This window comes from Mchenga conophoros, linkage group LG7 (assembly GCF_057382185.1).
Source record: "Mchenga conophoros isolate Kocher_MC1m ecotype Shallow Benthic linkage group LG7, M_conophoros_male_GT1.1, whole genome shotgun sequence".
Classification (NCBI taxonomy): domain Eukaryota; kingdom Metazoa; phylum Chordata; class Actinopteri; order Cichliformes; family Cichlidae; genus Mchenga; species Mchenga conophoros.
The window spans coordinates 62280604-62300863 of record NC_140532.1 but is presented as its reverse complement, the minus strand read 5'-3'; the positions used below and the strand labels follow the sequence as shown (position 1 = coordinate 62300863).

The following is a 20260-nucleotide window of genomic DNA, read 5'->3' as shown; positions in this document are numbered from 1 at the left end:
CACTCTTTTATCTTGGGATCATCCCAGAAAAAGCCATTGTCCCCGTTTTCAGTCACTCACAGCTCATTGTCATGATTATTAACCTGAAACCTGAAAAGCTGCTTTTTAAACAAAGAAGTTAAATTGTTGGTGCTTCATCTGAAATTACTGGACACGATGAGCAGTTTAGCATACAACCTTTGAGGAGATTAAAGGCCATGAACGTTTCTTCGGAAAGAAAGAAAGAAAGAAAGAAAGAAAGAAAGAAAGAAAGAAAGAAAGAAAGAAAGAAAGAAAGAAAGAAAGAAAGAAAGAAAAAAAGAAAGAAAGAAAGAAAGAAATAAGCAAAGATTACAAAATTATTAGCAAAAACGGGATATTAATAATGCTCAAATATTTTGTTACATTTGGCAATTGTATTCTTCTTGTTTTTATTCAGCTTTGATCCAATTTTCTTGTTTTTTTTGTTCTTTTATCTTTTGATAAGTTGTTAGGCAGTCATTTCTTTCACTACGTTTATATGTGTAAGGAAGGTGCTCTGCAAATGGTAAATGCAGGAATGGGTAATATTTGGAGATACAAGCATATGTATACAATTGTTTGAATTTTAATCCAGCCTACATCCTTTATTTTTAGACTGAGATTGGCTGAGACAGACTGTTTTACACAATAAATCAAGATATTCAGAAAGCAGAAAATCCTTCAATTGTTACACTGCACACCATTGCCAAATGTGTCAAATTTACAGCTGCTAAGTCTTTGGATTTGCCTTGTTGCAAAAATATTGTTTTATGTCTGTCAAATTATGCTGTTTTGGGAATTCAGCTAAAGAAATGGGAACAAATGGTGTATTTTTGTGAGAAGCTGCCAGTAACAAAGTGCCTAAAGACAAAGTTGTCTATTGCAAAGTTGTCTTTTATATGTAGACAGAACACTGGTTCATCCCTTGAAGTAGGTGTCTTTTTAATGTTTGAAAGCCTTCAGAAAGCCTAGGTAATCTTTGATCAAGACCACTGTAAAGATTTACAACAATATCTTGCTTCTTGGGGAAAAATATAAAGAAATGAGGACTGACACTAGTATTTTAAAGTTCTTCACTCACCCCAAGTGGAAAAAAACGACTCCCTAAAAAACTGCAGAAGGTTAATTTTTTAATAGGGTGGATATGGTTGTGGAAGAGATGGAGACAGTTTGGGGCAAAGTGACTGTATTATCTATGTGAAGAGTGGGAAAGAGGGTGGGTAGGGGGTCCTTTCCAGACTCACTGGAGCCTTGTTGTAACAGCCTCATTGAGACTGAATGGGACGTCTTAATTACTCAAGTTGTGAAAACTAAAGGAGGGCTGGACTGCAGGGAGGGGAGGATGTGTGCTTTGATCTTTGGGTTGAGGGAGGTTGATATGAGGTGGGATGTCTTCTATAAATACAAGCAGGTTGTAGATGAGGTAGTAATAATTCTCCAAGCTTCAGGACAAACGGATTCCTCCTCAGCAGCCATGAATGGACATTTTTCTATTGAGTGGATGGCCCAGAGCAGCCAGCAAGAAGGATCAGAGACCAGCACCATAACTGTCTCCGGACCTACAGCCTGTGGGACGCTTTCTGAGAGTCTGCCTGGTTTTTATTGCAGGCAGAAGTCAGAGAATATCCCTAAGCAGAAAAAGCAAGAAAACAGGAGTCAGGCCCTTGAAGCATACAGCCAGAGTATTCTCCAGCAACAAACCGCTCCCAATAGCCAAGGTAAGAGTTCATAATGAGCCAAAATCCCAGACTCCAATTTCAATGTAAAGTCTATTTAAAAGTGAATTACAGAAAAAAGTGCATTTACATTAAAACAGCTATTAGTTCTGTGTAAATGTGCATTTTGAATTTTTTTCCTAAACATAACTTCACATTTAACTACATTTCAGCTGAATGCAAATATGAACATCTCAGAGAACATCGATCATTTTTTAAAATTTTTTTTTAATTTTAATTTTCTACGTTTTCATTGCATATTAGCGCTCCTGGGTACACAGTTACTTTAGTTGTCTTAATTATTTGATCTTTTTTTTTTTTTTTTTAAATCTTATTTACTTTAGTAGAAAAAAACCATTTATGCAGCTTTATTGTTATTAGAGTATTTTTTACCTAACTAATATTCGTGTATTAATTAGAAGAATATAAGTTGATCAGTGATGCAATGCAGATGTGTTTCGTAACCTATAAATAAACTGCAATAAAAACTTGGACATTTTTATAGCTGAATTTCCATCCAGTTAACAGTATGTGGTTAAATACTCTGAAATTAATAAAGTGCTTTGTAAACTACTCAAGTAAAATACCAGAATATGTCTAAATCGACGTAATGTGAAGAACAGATTTTAAGTTTCTTTCTTTCTCACTTTCTGTTTCCAGTGACTGAGGTTGGTTTCAGCAGTGGGACAGAGGAGGAGACCTCAGGATATGAGAGCGAAGGTGGACAGTCTCTCTCCCCTTCAGCTCAAGCCGTCTCAAAATCACCTCCATCTCCTCTAGTGGGTCGCAGGCCCCGGACAGCTTTCACAGCAGAGCAGATCAGTAGCCTGGAGAAGGCTTTCAGCATAAGTGCTTATCTGGGGACGCAATCTAAGGCAGAACTCCGCAAAAAACTCCACCTGTCTGATAAACAGGTAACCACCCCCAGTATCAATACTTGACATCATGAATTCATGAACCTGGTCCTGCTGGATATTCAATTTATGATAAATCTATAATAATCAGAAACAGCAGCAAATTTCAAAAAGAAACTGCCAAGAGATCAGTTCTCATGAGCACCTATTTGATAGCAGCTACTGACCTTCAAAACCATGTACTACTTTTAGCAGTTAAAAAAATAATTAGTACTCTAAAATAATCATGCTCTACTGTTCACTAACAGAAAATTAACATTACTTATGTTTTATTTCATTATGTCTTGTATTTTAAAAATGTTTCTTATATCTTAAATTTTCTGTTTTCATCACAGATCAGAAACTGGTTCCAGAACAGACGGATGAAGGTAAAGAGAACCATGCAGGATGCTCTGGCTCAGGCATGCCAGGCTAATGTCTGCCAGGCCAGTGTTGCCCCACAGTTCATTCATTACCCTGAGCTACAGGCATACAGGCCAGGGCCATACCCAAGATACCACTCAGCAGCAGCAGTAGCACCTGAGGGCCCGGCTGCCACCTCCTACATCTATCCACGCAGTCATGTGCAGTTCAGTTCCCCTCTGCCCAGTGTCGCCACTCTGCCCATGGACTCTTTCTACCAGTACAGCAGCCTCTCAGGAGTCATGGTGCCCTCTGCCACATCTCACCTCAGAGAGTCCTACCCAACTTATCCTCCATATTACTGAAAATCACATGCAGACATTCTTCTGTAATGTAATCTCAGCTGTGATATTTTAGACAAAGGGAGAAGTTTTTGATTTGATTTTTGAATAAAATAAAATGCGTTATTAGAAACATGGCAAAAATACTGCTTTGAAGCTTGAATCAAGAATCAAACAGGGCAGTGTGCAATAACGTCTGTTTGTAATTCATGTATAGTTTGAATGTAATTAAATGTCATTTTTTAAATTTCTGTTGTTATGTCACTGTTGGATTTATGTCAGTGTAAATATTATTCAAATAAATAATAATGATTAGATTCTTATCAGATTATCTGATCTTTTTTTCTCATCTAACAGTCAAACATTTAATTCAGTTTAATTTTGTGTATACAAAGCCACTTCACACCAACCATTTCATTTTCATTCAGTTTTATTTAAATAGGATGGCATGCAGTGGCTAGATTAAAATAAAAGACTCAAAGCAGACCTAAGTAACGAGGAGGACTCTCATTATAAGCACCAACAGTGACCTTCGAGGCACTTTATATTGTAGGGTAACATCCTATAATATTAGAACTATTTGATGACCAACAGTGACTTGGGGACAATAGGAAAGACATCCTGGCTGTTTCTCCCTGGTTAATCTTTGAGGTTCTTTCCTATGGATCTCAGCTGATTATTAAGTGGTATCTATTTGTGTGCGTGTTCCCCCTATTTTTACCCTCTGCCTTAGAGGGAACATTCTCTGCTCTGTGGGTTAAGTTCCTGATAACTCCAGGTTTGTGTTTCATTGTGTAGTGGGAGTTAAAGAATATGTACATGTCTTTTGTGAGTTTGTTTTGAATTGTATACAAAATGTATAGCAGGCAAGAGCAATATGTTAAGAGTTGTAAAATACTGAGCCCTTTGGATTTTTTGCTCTTTTTAAGTATTGATTTCTGAGCAGACCTTGGCTAAAATAGTCCTAGCCTATAGCCTATAACTATTTTATAGCCTATAGATATTTTAAGAGAGGATTCAGGGTCACTTGATGCAGCCTTAACTATATGCTTTGGCAAAATTTAAAGACACCACCAGAATTCCTACCCAGACTGTCAGAGTAGGGCCACTCCTACTGTACCCAAAATGGCAGACCTCCCACCCGACTGAGATTACTGAAGCCCTCCTTCTTTTCCACAGAAGTGGACTGTTTTGAGTCATTCATAAGAAAAACATTCTTTTCGCGTGCCTGACAGCACGATATTCCCTTGGATACCTTATGCTTTTGGATTTTTTTGCCAAAAGTATTGATTTCTGAGCATTGTGTTTAAGCAATTAGCTGACAGAAAGATAAGTTAATAGATGTGCTACGCTGCATGTTTATACAGCAGACAACAGCACATTATATGTCATTTATTTCTTGTTAAAGAACCTCAGACACCTATACAGAAACAAGATCAGATGCATTTATTTTCGCAAAGGGTTTAACATTCTAATGATGCTCCCTGGTGGCCGCGTTTTTAAAAACAAACCGGCAGAAACCTATCGTCCTTGACATCTTGATTGCTATCTTGCTATAATCCTTTTCTGACAGGCTCCACTGGCACAACTGTGATTTTATAAGTAAAGATTGAGGTGACATAAAAACAAACAAACAAACTATGGTTTACTTATTTCAAATGCTTAAGACTGCCACGACTTGGATGACTGAGACCCAGTTACAACAGGGATGTCAAACACATTTTACATAATGGGCCACATACAGCCAACTTTGATCGTGTCGTGAAATGATATGACAAATATGTAAGATTGCAGAAAAAGTTATGATAGTGCTTGCACAGGCCGTCCCGTGATTATAAAATATGAAGTTCATTTATTGAGAATTCACCAAAAAACAAACTGTTATTTACAACAACAAACATCTCTTAATCAATAACTTTGGCAAAGTATGAATGGCAATGCGGTGAACAGTTTTTATCTATAGAAAACGCCGTAAAACTTACGAAAATACAGTTAAAAGTTTCAAAATCTTTGCATCCGTTACCATTTTCTAAAGCTTTCCAGTGGGGTGGATTAGTCTTTATTTAGGATTTATACTGACATCTTCTGGCAGGTCCGGGAAATGCAATAACAATGGAGTAAATGAAACATTCAGACGTGACAAGCTGCTGTAGAGTAGAATTCACCATTATTATTTTCTTCTTATTCTCCATCTTCTCTCTGTTTTCTTTTCTTTTCACTCTCACCTCCCTCCTCTTAATTCTCCCCTTCATATTCTTTTCTCTTGTTCCCCAGCCTTCCGTTTATTCCTCTTCACCCCTTGTTTCTTCTTTCTTCCCCCCTTGTTTTCCAAAGTCATTCTTTGCTATTTTATTTTGTTGGTGTACATAAGTAAGAATGTGGATGTTGAACAGTTGTAATGAGGTATTGTTCATTTTATGTAAAATTGTGCACACAAAACATGTAATCTACTTATCAAGGGTAGTGTATTTTCACAGACTTGTTAAACAACATGAGATCCATCTCAACAAAGAACGATTATTATTATGTGGTGTACTGTACTAGTTTATCTAGCTATTTTTCACATATATAAATAGGTTGGAAATGTCCATTTCGAAATTTAACTAAAATGCAAAAGTATAATTGTGAAAAAAAACCCACCCAGATTTCATCATGTTCTAACCAAGACGATTTCACAATCGGGATTAAAAAAGTTTTACAAGACGTAAACGGAACTTCAGTCTGAACCAATAGCTAGAGAAAAATATTACAGGTGGGCACGGCTTACAATACCGGCGGACCAATAGGAATGCCGTAATCGTGTGAACTAGTGAAACAGGCAGTTAGTTGGACCAATCACAACGTCCCCCGAAGGGCACCCATGATGCACGGGAAGGAGGCCCGCGCTGGCTGAGTGCACGCAGAAAGCAGCTACGCAGGAGAGAGGGGCAGAAGCCGAATGGTGGAGCTGAAGATGGCGGATGGCGACAGCGGGAGTGAGCGCGGAGGTAGTAGCGGGGGAGGAGGTGGAGGTGGCTTCCAACACTTCCAGAGGGACCAGGAAACCCAAGAACTGGCGTCAAAGCGTCTGGACATCCAGAACAAGCGCTTCTATCTGGACGTCAAGCAGAACAACAAGGGCAGGTTCATTAAAATCGCCGAGGTCGGGGCTGGGGGCTCTAAAAGTCGCCTGACCCTCTCGCTGTCAGTTGCGGCGGAGTTCCGTGACTATCTCGGGGATTTCATCGAGCACTACGCCCAGCTGGGCCCTAGCAGTCCGGAGCAAATAGCACAAGCTACCGCGGGTGAAGACGGTGGGCCGAGGCGAGCTCTTAAGAGCGAGTTTCTTGTCCGGGAAAATCGCAAGTACTACCTGGACTTGAAAGAGAACCAGCGGGGGAGGTTCCTCCGGATACGGCAAACCGTAAACCGCGGACCTAGCTTTGGAGTGGGGGGCCCAGTGGGCGGCATGCTGGCCGGCCAGACCATAGCCCTTCCGGCACAGGGGTTAATAGAGTTTAGAGACGCCCTTGCTAAGCTCATAGATGATTACGGGGGAGACAACGAGGAGATGACCGGGGGCATGGCCGCCGGGGGCTACGGCGAGCTTCCCGAGGGCACCTCCATCATGGTGGACTCTAAACGGTTCTTTTTCGACGTTGGGTCCAACAAATACGGCGTGTTCCTGCGCGTGAGCGAGGTTAAGCCGAGCTACAGGAACTCTATCACCATCCCGTTCAAAGCCTGGAGCAAATTTGGAGGAGCTTTCTGCAGATATGCAGAGGAGATGAAGGAGATCCAGGAGAGGCAGAGGGATAAAATGTACGAGAAGAGAGACGAGTCCGAGGGGGACGATGTGGATGACGACTGAGAAAAGAAAAAGCTATCAGCCAAGTTACATGATGGCAGATCTACACTATAGGGTTATTTTGCGAAAAAACAAAAACAAAACAAAAAAGAAGCAGAAATGACAGATAAAGTGCATGACAAATCGTGCTGTAATAGCCTACTAAAGTATTGTGGAGTTTTAAAAAAAGAAGTACATGTGCAGGGAATTTTTGGTGTATTATCCTAAAGTTTGTTGGGCTTGAGGTTGAAGTGGTGGTTTGAATTTCTGAAAGTGAAAATGTATGGATGAGATGTATCTCATTGGCTGAAAAAAAAAGTGAGTTATGCTTTATTGTTGGAAAAAATAAGAGGAGCAAGTTGGTTTTTCATAACTAGAGGTGAAGCCATTGAATGCTTTCCTATGTGCAACATAGTTTCTATTTAAAGAGTGAAGACCTGTTCAAGATGTTTTCCCTTCTTGGTTAAAGGAGAGAGCTAGCATCCATCCTGTTCCAGTCCAGGACTCTCCTCTGTGGGAAGTTTGCGGGATTTTTGCAAGTCAGACAGGAAAAGCTGAGAGCAATGCAGAGACAGAACTGCTGTCACTCTATGGATTTTATTTGTTAGATATGTCAGCAGCTGGAGAGCTGTCAAACAACCGCACAACTGCTGCTGCAGCATCTGCAGGCTGTTAATCGAAAAGATTACCCAAAATGACCGGGGGGGGGGTTGTTACTAAGAGGATTATCTGTAAGCCCAAACAAAAAGGGCCTGGTGGACTAAATTAAATGCTTTGACTCCAGTAGTCAGTTACAGTGCAGAACAGCTGGGTTTTATGTTATACATATAATCTTAGCAAAGCGTACTTCTTATTGTTTTGAAGAAGATTCACTCTGTGAGGAAGGGTGGTGACTCTTCTCACACCAGAGCATCCTTGGTGTTTGAGAACAACCGCTTGGAACTGGGGAGCAGATGCCACCGGAGGAAACACAGATATTGTTTTATGGGACTTTTCAGACGATCATTTGCTAACAGGGGTCCAAATGTCTTGCAGTTGGAGGAGGAGTGCTGCATTACATGTAGCGACAAGTTTTCTCATCATCCTCGTGTTCAGAACTGGACAGCTGGCCTATTCAGCCACAGGCCATTCTCTGACAGCACCTTCCAACACATTATGAAGACCCTGGACAGAAACACATTGATGGATGTTTTCTTTTGTTTTTCCTTTTTTTGTTTCTTTCCCCCCCCAAAAAGAGCTATATTGAAATGAGATTCTACTTGTAGGAAAGATATTACCAAACAAACCAGCAAAAGATATTTTCAGATACTTATTAAGGAAAACATATTTCAATCCTAAAAATAAAAAGTTAATTTCTTAAAAGAGAATTGTGACTCGATCTCAAGGTAATTTTTTCATGTTCTTAGAGTGAAAGTATAACACTTCATTTATTAAACAATTTGAAATGAAAGACTCGATGTTGTGACTGTGTACTTGAAATCAGGTTATTCATTTTGCAGACTAATTGGGTGAATTGTTTATTTTCTTGGTTAAATATGTACAAGAACAGTCTGAGACTGCATACATCTTCCTGCAACATTTTACCTTTTCAAGTTATGTAAGTGTTATATTATTATATAATTATATAAAGATGTCCCAGACCAGCGTAAGAGTCCATGCGCAGCAGATGTCCATCTAGAGACCAGGCCACCAGGCTATGACTACACTATGCAGTTTCTCTTCCAGTGCCACACCGGTCTACCCACTCAGCTAGTTCTGCTGGATATTTTTTGTATATGGCAAAAAATGCCCACTTTTGCCTGATGTCACAATGGTGAAGAATCTTTCCACAAATCCAGGTCTGATTCATCCCCCAAAATGAATCATTTTAATACTAGTAAAACATTAAATTTCCCTGTCTTTTTATTTAGTTATTTATAATTTTAAGTAATTCTAAATCAAATAAGATTTTGCTTTATTATTTAGAATGCAATTTCTGGTCAATACTGTCAATATTCAAAATAATGAAAACGTGATTTAAAACAGAAAAATGCCAAAATAAAACCTTTTGGTTGATATATTGACCTTAAAGAGTATAATTCATTCCAGCAATATGACCTAATGCAGATGTGATATTGCTAGTGATTTATCAGTCCAGCAAGATACAGTTTGCATTCATTTAAGAGGTTCATGTGACTATTAAAGTGATGACACCTATTAGTTCTTTACTTATTAGGACTTAGTTCACATGTGCAGGTAATGTTTACTCTCATTATTTACTGGCATTTATTATATTATTATTAAACAGAAGTATCTATTTTAAAAAAGAAACAGCTCTGTAAATATCTGATTAATGTTCTGTCGATGAGTTTCACTTTTAAACTGTACTACTTGGCACCACTTTGAGCTTCATTTCATACATTTGGTTTCATTTGGTTAAAACCACATTTGACATTTAAGAGTACTTTTGAAATCCATATTTACTTTGGCGAACTTAAAACCTTTACTTCAGTCCCTTAAGTTACAAACTAACATACAACATGAACAATGTAATTATACAACTAGTTCCCATTTGCTATTTTACAGACATAAACCTTTGTAGGAGTTGGATGACCTACTACTCATTGGCATTTAGGTTTGATCACTGATGAATAATTCATCAAAAATATCTTCTGGTTCAAGCTGCTGATGTGACACTTTGGTTTCCTTTGTCATAAATGCAAAGGGTTAAAACATTTAGCACTTCTGACTGGTTAAAACACAGTCACTGAAGCTTAACCATATCAACTATTTTGTTCTTGGATGTTCAAAACTTAAACTTTGCTGCCTTTCAGACAAGAAAGAAAAGAGTTTAAGACAAACAGAAATGAAAAAATAAACATATTTCATCATTTAATTTAAATTAAATTTAAGGTACCGTATTTGCACTTATATAGCATTTCTAGTCTTACTGACCATTCAAAGCTCTTTAGACTTCAAGTCACATTTTTGACTATACAGCACTTTATCTAACTCACATCCATGGCTAATTCAAAGTCATCAGTTAATCTAACATATTTCTTTTGACTGTGGCAAAAACATGCATGATAGGTTAATGTAATTAGTATGTCCACATATTGGAAATGTGTATTAATGAGAAATGACACAGGTGAAAATGTCGTGATCCTTTATTTATTCAGGCAAAAGAGGGCAGCAGAAGTTACAACATATAACAAGTAGAAAACAAGCACATAAGTCTGTAAAGACAAGTGAACACAAACATGTGAATAAGATGCAATATAGATCATTACAAGCATGACATTAAAAACAGTCACACTGACCAAAAGAGATATTCTCTTGCTCTTTTTAAAAGGGATTTAAAAAATTCCATAAATCAAGTGTTCCCAAGGTTGGAGAGAGAAAAAAAATCTAAAAATCTAAATCTAAAAAAGAAACTTAGTTTAACCCCAAAATGATAGCTAGACACCTGTAAAATGTGACTATTTCAATTTCAGCCCCTTGAAGGGTTTTGAGTTTAGGATGTGTAGATAGGTGTCAATAGCACCTTTAGAAAATGATTTACTTTAAAAATTGGTGACATTTTCAATACTGATTGTACTTGCACTATGTGATTAAGTAATTGCACCCTTGTTAAATCACAAATGCACTATTTTGAAACTACTATCACTAAGGGTATCCACAGTAGGTTGCTACTGTTTCATTTGACAGTAATATGCCAGATGCCCTTCCAGACAGACAAAATCACTTAAATACAACCTGTCAGCTAAAAGATCTTAAAAAGTAACACATCATGCTGTGATATAAAAAAAAAAAACCCTCAAGAACAGATGAGAAAAGCTTTCTACAGCCTTGGGAATCCAACAAATCCAGGGAGAGAGCCAATGTTCCCTCTAATTTTTCATGTGTCTGAGCGAACACACAAACTCCCTGAGCGATCCCTTGGACCACTGTGAGCGACATCAGACGTGTGCACTGTGGTGATGCCAGCATCGAATCCATCCAAGTTACATGGTTTATTAAAATCAAATCAAATCACAGCAGTTACATTTATGTTAGACTACCTTTATTTAACTACTTTAGCCCACGTACAATGAAAATGTAAAAAAAAAATCTAGTCATTGACATGTTAAGACTATTGGAAGTAAAAATAACTTGAACTCCAATTTCGAAAACACAACTTTCTTTCTTTTTTCTTTCTCTCTGACTTGTATGAGTCTGAGTCTGTGGTCTGGGAGAGAGTCCTGTAACTCTGTCTGCAAAATACAGTATATAATGACCAATGTTGGGCAATTAATTATATAGTTACTTCTTCAAAAAAGTTACTGAGTTTAGCAAACAACAACGTTTTTTGCAGCTATTTTTTTTAAATGCAGCCAATGCATTTTTAAATAAACATTTCAAACTATTTACAGAACAATCAGCTGTTCTCCATCAAATCTGATGCCACACAAATTATTTGTGCCACTCCAAAAAAAATGAGATGAAGGAGAACAACAGCCTGATACCTGCAGGCCTGACAACAGGAGATGTATCACTGCTGTAACACCTGTAACATTCAGCAGTCGCCTCATTGTTCTGACACACACAACAAAACTATTGACTACGCTACACACTAACTACACAAGATTTGACAACTCTGGTTTTACGTGGCCTATCAACACAATTTAAAAACTGGTATAAAGTCCACACTTTTCCCGTCAATTGTTCCGTCTGTCCTGCTCACATCTCCAGTGGTTGTACACGTTGTCATTAAGTGGCTTCACTCCACATCAGCCACGCCGCTTTGCTCGCTAAAACACCGGTGTCGGCACATAAGGACGCTGTCATAGCCTGTCAACCACGTTGATTAGCTGCGTATATATGAATGTGAATCGCATCATTGGCTGGACTATGGGATAAGGTGGCATCGTTCTAATCCCATACGGGAGCAGCCTAAACAGAAATTGTTAAAGTATTAATTTTAATTTCAATTCAGGTTAGATTTTTTTTTTGTGCACAACGCAGATTTTCTGTGCGCAGAGACCGCGCCAGCAGTGCGCAATTGCGCACGTGCGCAGCTTAGAGGGAACATTGGTGAGAGCCATTATCCACAACCTTCCAGGCCTATAAAAGTACTCCAAAAACACATTAGTTCATCCAGGAGGTTAAAAACAAAACCAGAACAACATCCATAATACTGCTGAACTCATTCAATTTAAGGTCAGTATTTGTGATTCAATAATAAGAAAGAGACTGGGCAAAAATGGCATCCATAGAAGAGTTCAAAGACAAAAGGTGCAACTGACAGAAAAGAACATCTTACATTTCACAAAAACATCTTTATGATCCTGAAGACTTTTGGAAAAATACTCTGTGTCTGAACTTTTTTGAAGGTTGGATTCAGGGCATGGACCTGGACCTGGGTTATGTAGCAGGACAATTATCAAATGTATTACCTCCTCCCAAAAATGGGAGCACCCAGAAATGAGAGTTGGAAGCAGAGGTGCAGTCCTACAAGCCTCTCTGCAGCTTCTCTACTCCTATTGTCCCCCTAAAACCCAGTGTCCATAGAGACCAATAAAAAAAATCAGCATAAATGATTTAAGCATAAAGAACAATACATCTTCAACAGCAGTAAAGATTGGATTGTAAAACATTAAGTATCTCTCTTCTTTGTTAGTAAATTATATAATAATTGATCAACATATTGATATATTCTGCCTTACAGAGATCTGGGTTGAGCAAGATCATTATATTAATTTAATTGAAGCAACACTTCCAAGTCCAATAATGTAAATATGTAAGAAAAATTGTGTATGTTTCTGTTCTGTGTCCTGTGTACTGTTTGTTTGTATATGTGTCTTTTTGGCTGCTGTTACAACCAAATTTCCCCTTGTGGGACAATTAAAGGATTATTCTATTCTATTCTATTCTATTCTATTCTATTCTAAGTCTGCTGGAGGCTTCCCATAATGCACTTAGCATTTCTCCTCCAATCACTTTTCTTCACTGTCCATGTATTTATATATTACTTTGCATTTAACTATTAACTATTATAAATCTATGGCTCTCTTCCACAGTGTATCTTTTATCCTGTCTGTTTTACCTCACTCCTAACTCCTCATGGCAGATGGCTGCCCTTCCCTAAGCCTGGTTCTGCTGGAGGTTCTTCCTGTAGAGTTTTTCCACTTCGATGTTGCCAAGTGCGTGTCTTTATTAATCACTGTGTAAATCATAAGATTATTGTGTTGTGTAGAAGTATACAGCTGAATTTGTTGTCAGATGTAAATATTTTATTGATATGTGTGTATATAACAGCACCCCCCCCCCCCACAATTTTTGTTTCTGAGAAAAATGAGAGCCACATATAAGGATATTCATTTGAAATTTCGATAGAACAGTTGCAGTTTGATAGAACCCCAGTTGGACGCCAGGTCCTAGGAGGTTAAGCATCTGGGAATTTACCCAGATTTCTTTCTTTATTTAGACAGAGATCTTGACAGCACAAAGTTACGCCGATGGTACATAATTTAGTTTTTGGACTAGCCTTTGGCACTAAAATGCCTATGGAGTTCTTAACTGAAACCTGCAAAATGATTGGCAGTTGGGGAATGGGCCGCATGTGTTTTACAGTTGCTCTCCTCCTCCACACATATGGCTCTAAAGAGTGTTCAAAGGTAGCAGAACTTGTGTTTAAATGCACAACTAAACAAAGTCAAGATGTGCTTTTTGGTCATGTTCAATCCGCAGCAGCATCCCTTAGTTTTCCTTTTTTAAAAATTGATTAATACAATGTGTGGGCGTATACAGCTGAATTTGTTTCCTGGTGTGAAGATAAGAAAAGGAGAGACTTACAAGTAATCTGACTCCATCACCTCCTCCTCTTCAGGGATCTGTTCTCCTGTTGTCGTTTGCTGTTTCTTCAATGAGAAAATTTGGCAGCTGTTAGCCGCCTATGCGCATGCAGAGAGGGTATGCTGACAGGGCATGCTGGCTATTTTAATGTTGGAGGCCTTTACAGAGTTGGCATTCCAGGTCTAGGAGTCAGCTGTGCTATTAGGATTTCAGTGTCTGGGGATGGAGGCATACAATAGTTTGATTGTGATGAGCTCTGCTCACATGTGGTACACACAAGGTTCTCCTGCTGAAACATGCTGAGCTATGTGCAAGCAGGGATTGTTACTAGACAAATTGCCTTCTTCTCTTTGGTAATCCTTGTGTCTCAGCAACAGAGATAGTTAGATGGTCAATTTGAACAAAATGGCTCTTAGTGCCTCAGCACATAAGTATTAAAAAATGTAAATGTCATATAAGTGTTACCAGATCTGACAAACAAGAAGTTACCTAATCTTGGATTCAGTTATTCTTGCTTAATCACACTGTAATGGCATGTAATGCTACAGTCACACCAGGGAAAACAGTGTTTGAAGGATACAGCATGACCAAAATTATTGTCACAGTGTATAATGAACTTGGAAGTTTGTTGCCTTTGAAGTGGCTTCTTTGAAAATGGGAATCAGGTCAGTGATCACATCTTCAAAATGAATTTGGTACATCAATATTAAATCTCAAACCTATTCAATTGCAGACTGATATCAGTCTGTTTAAGATTTTAGTTGTGTGCAGTCTGGGCCATTACATCATGTTATGTGTCTCTCTTCATTCATTTGGCCAGTATTTATACTACATTTGATAATCACTGCAAACATACCTTTGTGGAGAGTTTAAATCAGCTCACTTTAGAACAGGCACCCCTTAAGTTGTTTTGTTTTTTTCAAATTTATCTTTCATTTAAGAAGTCTTGTGAGTCTATTATTAAAGCGCTTTTCCATATTCAGATGCTAGAGGGCATTGTGGGTTGGTGGTATAGAGTAGTGTTTCAGGGCAGAGAAAAACCTTTCTGTTGTGAGGTTATCTGTTGCAAACTCAGTGTGTGTACCTCTTCTAGTCTTAAACACTGCACCACATATTGATGACACAGGAGACCAGTTGCCCTCTGACTGCAGACTGAAAGAGCCAACCCCTTTATGATGCTGTTCCCTGTTTCTGTTGGTCTGTCACAAGTCAGGGATTCATTTCCAAACTGTAAAGTCAAACACTGCAGACTTTCTACATCCCCTCTTCCACATTATACTGTATGCTCCCAGTCCTACTATTTTGGTAAAGCGGACACATTATAAGAGTTCCACTATACAGGGAGTGCAGAATTATTAGGCAAATGAGTATTTTGTCCACATCATCCTCTTCATGCATGTTGTCTTACCCCAAGTATAGGCTCGAAAGCCTACTACCAATTAAGCATATTAGGTGATGTGCATCTCTGTAATGAGAAGGGGTGTGGTCTAATGACATCAACACCCTATATCAGGTGTGCATAATTATTAGGCAACGTCCTTTCCTTTGGCAAAATGGGTCAAAAGAAGGACTTGACAGGCTCAGAAAAGTCAAAAATAGTGAGATATCTTGCAGAGGGATGCAGCAGTCTCAAAATTGCAAAGCTTCTGAAGCGTGATCATCAAACAATCAAGCGTTTCATTCAAAATAGTCAACAGGGTCGCAAGAAGCGTGTGGAAAAACCAAGGCGCAAAATAACTGCCCATGAACTGAGAAAAGTCAAGCGTGCAGCTGCCAAGATGCCACTTGCCACCAGTTTGGCCATATTTCAGAGTTGCAACATCACTGGAGTGCCCAAAAGCACAAGGTGTGCAATACTCAGAGACATGGCCAAGGTAAGAAAGGCTGAAAGACGACCACCACTGAACAAGACACACAAGCTGAAACGTCAAGACTGGGCCAAGAAATATCTCAAGACTGATTTTTCTAAGGTTTTATGGACTGATGAAATGAGAGTGAGTCTTGATGGGCCAGATGGATGGGCCCGTGGCTGGATTGGTAAAGGGCAGAGAGCTCCAGTCCGACTCAGACGCCAGCAAGGTGGAGGTGCAGTACTGGTTTGGGCTGGTATCATCAAAGATGAGCTTGTGGGGCCTTTTCGGGTTGAGGATGGAGTCAAGCTCAACTCCCAGTCCTACTGCCAGTTTCTGGAAGACACCTTCTTCAAGCAGTGGTACAGGAAGAAGTCTGCATCCTTCAAGAAAAACATGATTTTCATGCAGGACAATGCTCCATCACACGCGTCCAAGTACTCCACAGCGTGGCTGGCAAGAAAGGGTATAAAAGAAGAAAAACTAATGACATGGCCTCCTTGTTCACCTGATCTGAACCCCATTGAGAACCTGTGGTCCATCATCAAATGTGAGATTTAAAGGAGGGAAAACAGTACACCTCTCTGAACAGTGTCTGGGAGGCTGTGGTTGCTGCTGCACGCAATGTTGATGGTGAACAGATCAAAACACTGACAGAATCCATGGATGGCAGGCTTTTGAGTGTCCTTGCAAAGAAAGGTGGCTATATTGGTCGCTGATTTGTTTTTGTTTTGTTTTTGAATGTCAGAAATGTATATTTGTGAATGTGGAGATGTTATATTGGTTTCACTGGTAAAAATAAATAATTGAAATGGGTATATATTTGTTTTTTGTTAAGTTGCCTAATAATTATGCACAGTAATAGTCACCTGCACACACAGATATCCCCCTAAAATAGCTAAAACTAAAAACAAACTAAAAACTACTTCCAAAAACATTCAGCTTTGATATTAATGAGTTTTTTGGGTTCATTGAGAACATGGTTGTTGTTCAATAATAAAATTATTCCTCAAAAATACAACTTGCCTAATAATTCTGCACTCCCTGTATGTGTAATGCAGACTAGAGTCGAACCCTCAGCCTTATAATTGGTAGATGCTAGCTGTGTTTCCATACAAAGCCCAGGTTGTAACTGATCTCAAAGGAGTGAAAGCTCAACCTAAATCATCAGTAGAAAAGCTGCTGACACACCCATATAACATAGAGAACCACAGCCTTCAATGAGTATGAAATGAGCACAGCTTTCAGCAACAATTGCCAACTGTGGCCACAAGATGGAGGCAATATAAAGGATGGAGGTGAACAGATGAGGAGCTGAAAGGAGAGATCAATTTACTTTGGTACATTTCAATTTATGTATATCTTTAGGTTTGTCTTGATGGAATGCCATTGCCTTGGTGGGTGGCTGTAGGTTCGGAGGTTATCTACCAATCGGAAGGTTGTTTGATCACTTGCTGCTCCGGTCTGAAGAAAGCAGAAAAAAGTGCTTGTATGAATGGGTGAATGAGGCAAGATGTAAGAGCGCTTTGAGTGCTCTGGTAGAATACCTCCGCTCTATTTATGATTCTAAAAAACTCACAATGAGGCATAAAAAAAAGGCAAATGAAGAAGGTTGGTGTGCAAAGTATCTGGCAGAGTAGCATATAAAGGCTCAAGCAGCTTACATAGCATATGAGATTTTACTTATACAATCTGAGAGTTATCAGCTATAGATATATATAATGTCAAAAGTCTTCCATAACATTAGAAAAAAATGTGTCCAGGGGTTTGGAAGTATCTATGCAGTAATGCATACAGAAAATTTACTTAAAAATCAGAATGGTGTCAACTTCTTTAGGACTCCATTTCCACAGAGATGCAGGCAACTGCACACAGCAATAAGTGGGTTATCAAAATGATCCCTTACCTTTTACTACAATTTGGATTTGCATGTCACTGCTCTGTCCTTGGATTAGGAAAGGAGTCTCCTCCAAAATATAATCAAAAAAGATCCAGAGTCCTGTTTGCAGGGTTTTCTGTGGTAGTATTAAGGATTTTATGTCCATATGTTGAACTTACCAACCCAGAGAGTGTGTCTCAGGACAATTACTGAAGTTCATTTACCTTTTTTGGTGATCACAGTTTCAAGCAACCCTTGCTGTGTGGAGAAACTGATGGCGTGCATTGCTCAGGTGTAATTTTGGTCCATTCTTCCAGACAACCAGTATTCAAATCCTGAAGGTTCAGTTGGCCCCTTCTATAAACTCTGCGCTGTAGAGAGCACAAAAGGGGCCAACTCAGCAACAGAAGTGGTTGGTTTTGCATAGTGCTTTTAGCAGTTCTAGTACTTTTAATTCCTTTCTCTGAAACCAATTGAGACTTTCTTTGGCTGTGTGTTTTGAGATTGTTGTTCTACCATGATCTTTGCCACTTTCAAAAAAGCTTCCTGTGCATGCAAATGTCTAAAAATATTTGTGAATTTCTCTCTCTGTCAAAGCATCCAAATCATCCAGATCCACAAATAGAGGATGCGTTAAAGCGTGAGTGTAAAGCTGGGGCATGTGGGCTTCCACTTGCGTTACCTATACGAAAACAGAACTTTTAGTTTCAAAGGAAAAGCAGAGATTTGAAAATCTATAAACTCTCTACAATACTGAATACATGCTAACAAATGATTATGGGCATATGGCTTAAAAAAGGTACTGGGTAATGGTGTGGTAGTTTATCTGCTGGGGAAACCATAGACCAAGGGTTCCCAACTCCAGTCCTCAAGAGCTAATTTCCTGCAGCTTTTAGATGCAGCATTACTCCAACACAGCTGGATCAAATGGTTAAATTGCCTCTTCAGCATGTCATCAAGGTTGGGGTTAGAGAGATGAAGGAGCAACCTCGGGGAATTAGGTGGATGGTGAAATTCAGGTGACCTAACAGTGAAAGCAGATACCATTTAGAGATAGAAGTGAGAAAGAGAAACGTGGATTCCTTTGCAGATGCCAACATGAAGCGCTCGGGAATCCTGGCTGTGCTTTTGCTCGTCTGTACTGAACGGAGCGGTTTCGGGATGTGTCATCCCAAACCGGCCTGTCGCTACCCTCCCTCCCAGTGGTGTAGGTCCCTGGAAATAGCGATAGAATGCAGGGTGGAGAAACAGTGTATGGAGGTTAATGCTACCAGGTCAAACCAGGCTGTCCCTGGAGTATCTGTCACACTGTACTATGAGAGTCTGTGTCCAGACTGCAGAGAATTTATCACTCAGCAGCTTTTCCCCACCTGGACAATGCTGCAGGACATCATGGCTGTCACACTGGTGCCCTATGGGAATGCTAAGGAGCTTCGCTCAGCAAACTCTCCCTTCACTTGTCAGCACGGAGAGTCTGAATGCAGAGGAAACATGATCGAGGCCTGCATCCTCAATTTAACCGAACACTCTCTTGCATTTCACATCATCTACTGCATGGAGTCATCTGCAGATGTTCTGAGCGCTGCGCAGTCTTGTCTCCGGCTCTATGCTCCCTCTGTGCCCTGGTCCAGAGTTGACTCGTGTGTCAAAGGAGATCTGGGATACCAGCTGATGCGTGCCAACGCTCTTATGACCAGAGCCCTGAACCCTGCACACACACATGTGCCCTGGATAACCTTCAATGGGGAATACACAGAAGAGAATGAAGACAAAGCAATGTTGTCCCTTTTCCAACTGGTTTGTCATCTCTACAAGGGGGTGAAACCTCCAGCCTGCACTGGAGCTCCCGTCCAGCTTGACAGAAGCTTCTGCTGAACATGAAAAATAAAGTTATATGTCAGTCCTACAGGCAAACAGCCAAATGTGACACGTTAAATTAGCCATACTAATGATTAGTTTGTTTCAGTGTTGTCGTTAATACTATGAAAATGTAAGCATATAGAGTATTATAACTTTCTTGTTTAACAGAGCAGATAACTAAGTTGTCTCTTAATTCAAATATATTTTATAATAACAAATGCAGCCAAACACAGGATAAAAATTTCCATATAATTAATTGGCATTTTCCACTTAAAACACCCTGAACTCCCAAGACTCTTTTGGCTTAAAATGCGAAACAAAAATATATTTAATTTCTCTGACAAAAACATTGGAGTGGCAGGTGGATACATACTTGTGAAGTATACTTGATTTTTAGGCTCCAGAACATAAAATCAGACATCCTATGTTACAGTACTTTGTATCGACAGACACATCTGAAGAATAAATATCTCTATAGAAGTTTGCACGACACAGAGGCTGAAAGAACAAGACTGCATGGACGTGGGTGGAGGCGGTGTCAGTGCAACATGGTCTCTGTGTAGAAGCGGGAACGCTCCCGCTCACCGACACAGATGGCGCTGTATGGCACTGACGTGTTCCTGCAAAGATCCCCGGTGCTGAGCTTAACCTGCTGTAACTCCTCAGACTGTTCAGTGCTGAGCAAATTACACCTGCTGTCAGAAAACTGTTGCTGTATAT

At 39.4% G+C, this 20260-nt stretch overlaps 2 protein-coding genes and 1 pseudogene across 2 annotated transcripts; all 3 read left to right on the top strand.

The window, feature by feature from the left end:
• Window positions 1-1474: 1474 nt before the first annotated feature.
• On the top strand, window positions 1475-3336 carry ved (ventrally expressed dharma/bozozok antagonist). The gene is made up of 3 exons (XM_085281289.1): window positions 1475-1718; window positions 2376-2629; window positions 2965-3336. Exons 1-3 carry the CDS (start codon window positions 1475-1477, stop codon window positions 3334-3336), a joined length of 870 nt encoding a protein of 289 aa, XP_085137415.1.
• Window positions 3337-6164: 2828 nt separating this feature from the next.
• Window positions 6165-8588, top strand: purbb (purine-rich element binding protein Bb). Its single transcript, XM_085280656.1, has one exon. It carries the CDS (start codon window positions 6251-6253, stop codon window positions 7160-7162), a length of 912 nt encoding a protein of 303 aa, XP_085136782.1. The 5' UTR covers window positions 6165-6250; the 3' UTR covers window positions 7163-8588.
• A 10180-nt stretch (window positions 8589-18768) lies between these two features.
• LOC146571446 (gamma-interferon-inducible lysosomal thiol reductase pseudogene) lies at window positions 18769-19707 on the top strand (annotated as a pseudogene).
• Window positions 19708-20260: the final 553 nt, after the last annotated feature.

Bases quoted from the DNA above. Each gene is read 5' to 3' on its own strand.
- ved (XM_085281289.1), top strand. From the start codon at position 1,475: ATGAATGGACATTTTTCTATTGAGTGGATGGCCCAGAGCAGCCAGCAA. The intron at 1,719-2,375 runs GTAAGAGTTCAT...TTCTGTTTCCAG, and splicing joins AACCGCTCCCAATAGCCAAG to TGACTGAGGTTGGTTTCAGC. The intron at 2,630-2,964 runs GTAACCACCCCC...TTTTCATCACAG, and splicing joins TCCACCTGTCTGATAAACAG to ATCAGAAACTGGTTCCAGAA.
- purbb (XM_085280656.1), top strand. From the start codon at position 6,251: ATGGTGGAGCTGAAGATGGCGGATGGCGACAGCGGGAGTGAGCGCGGA.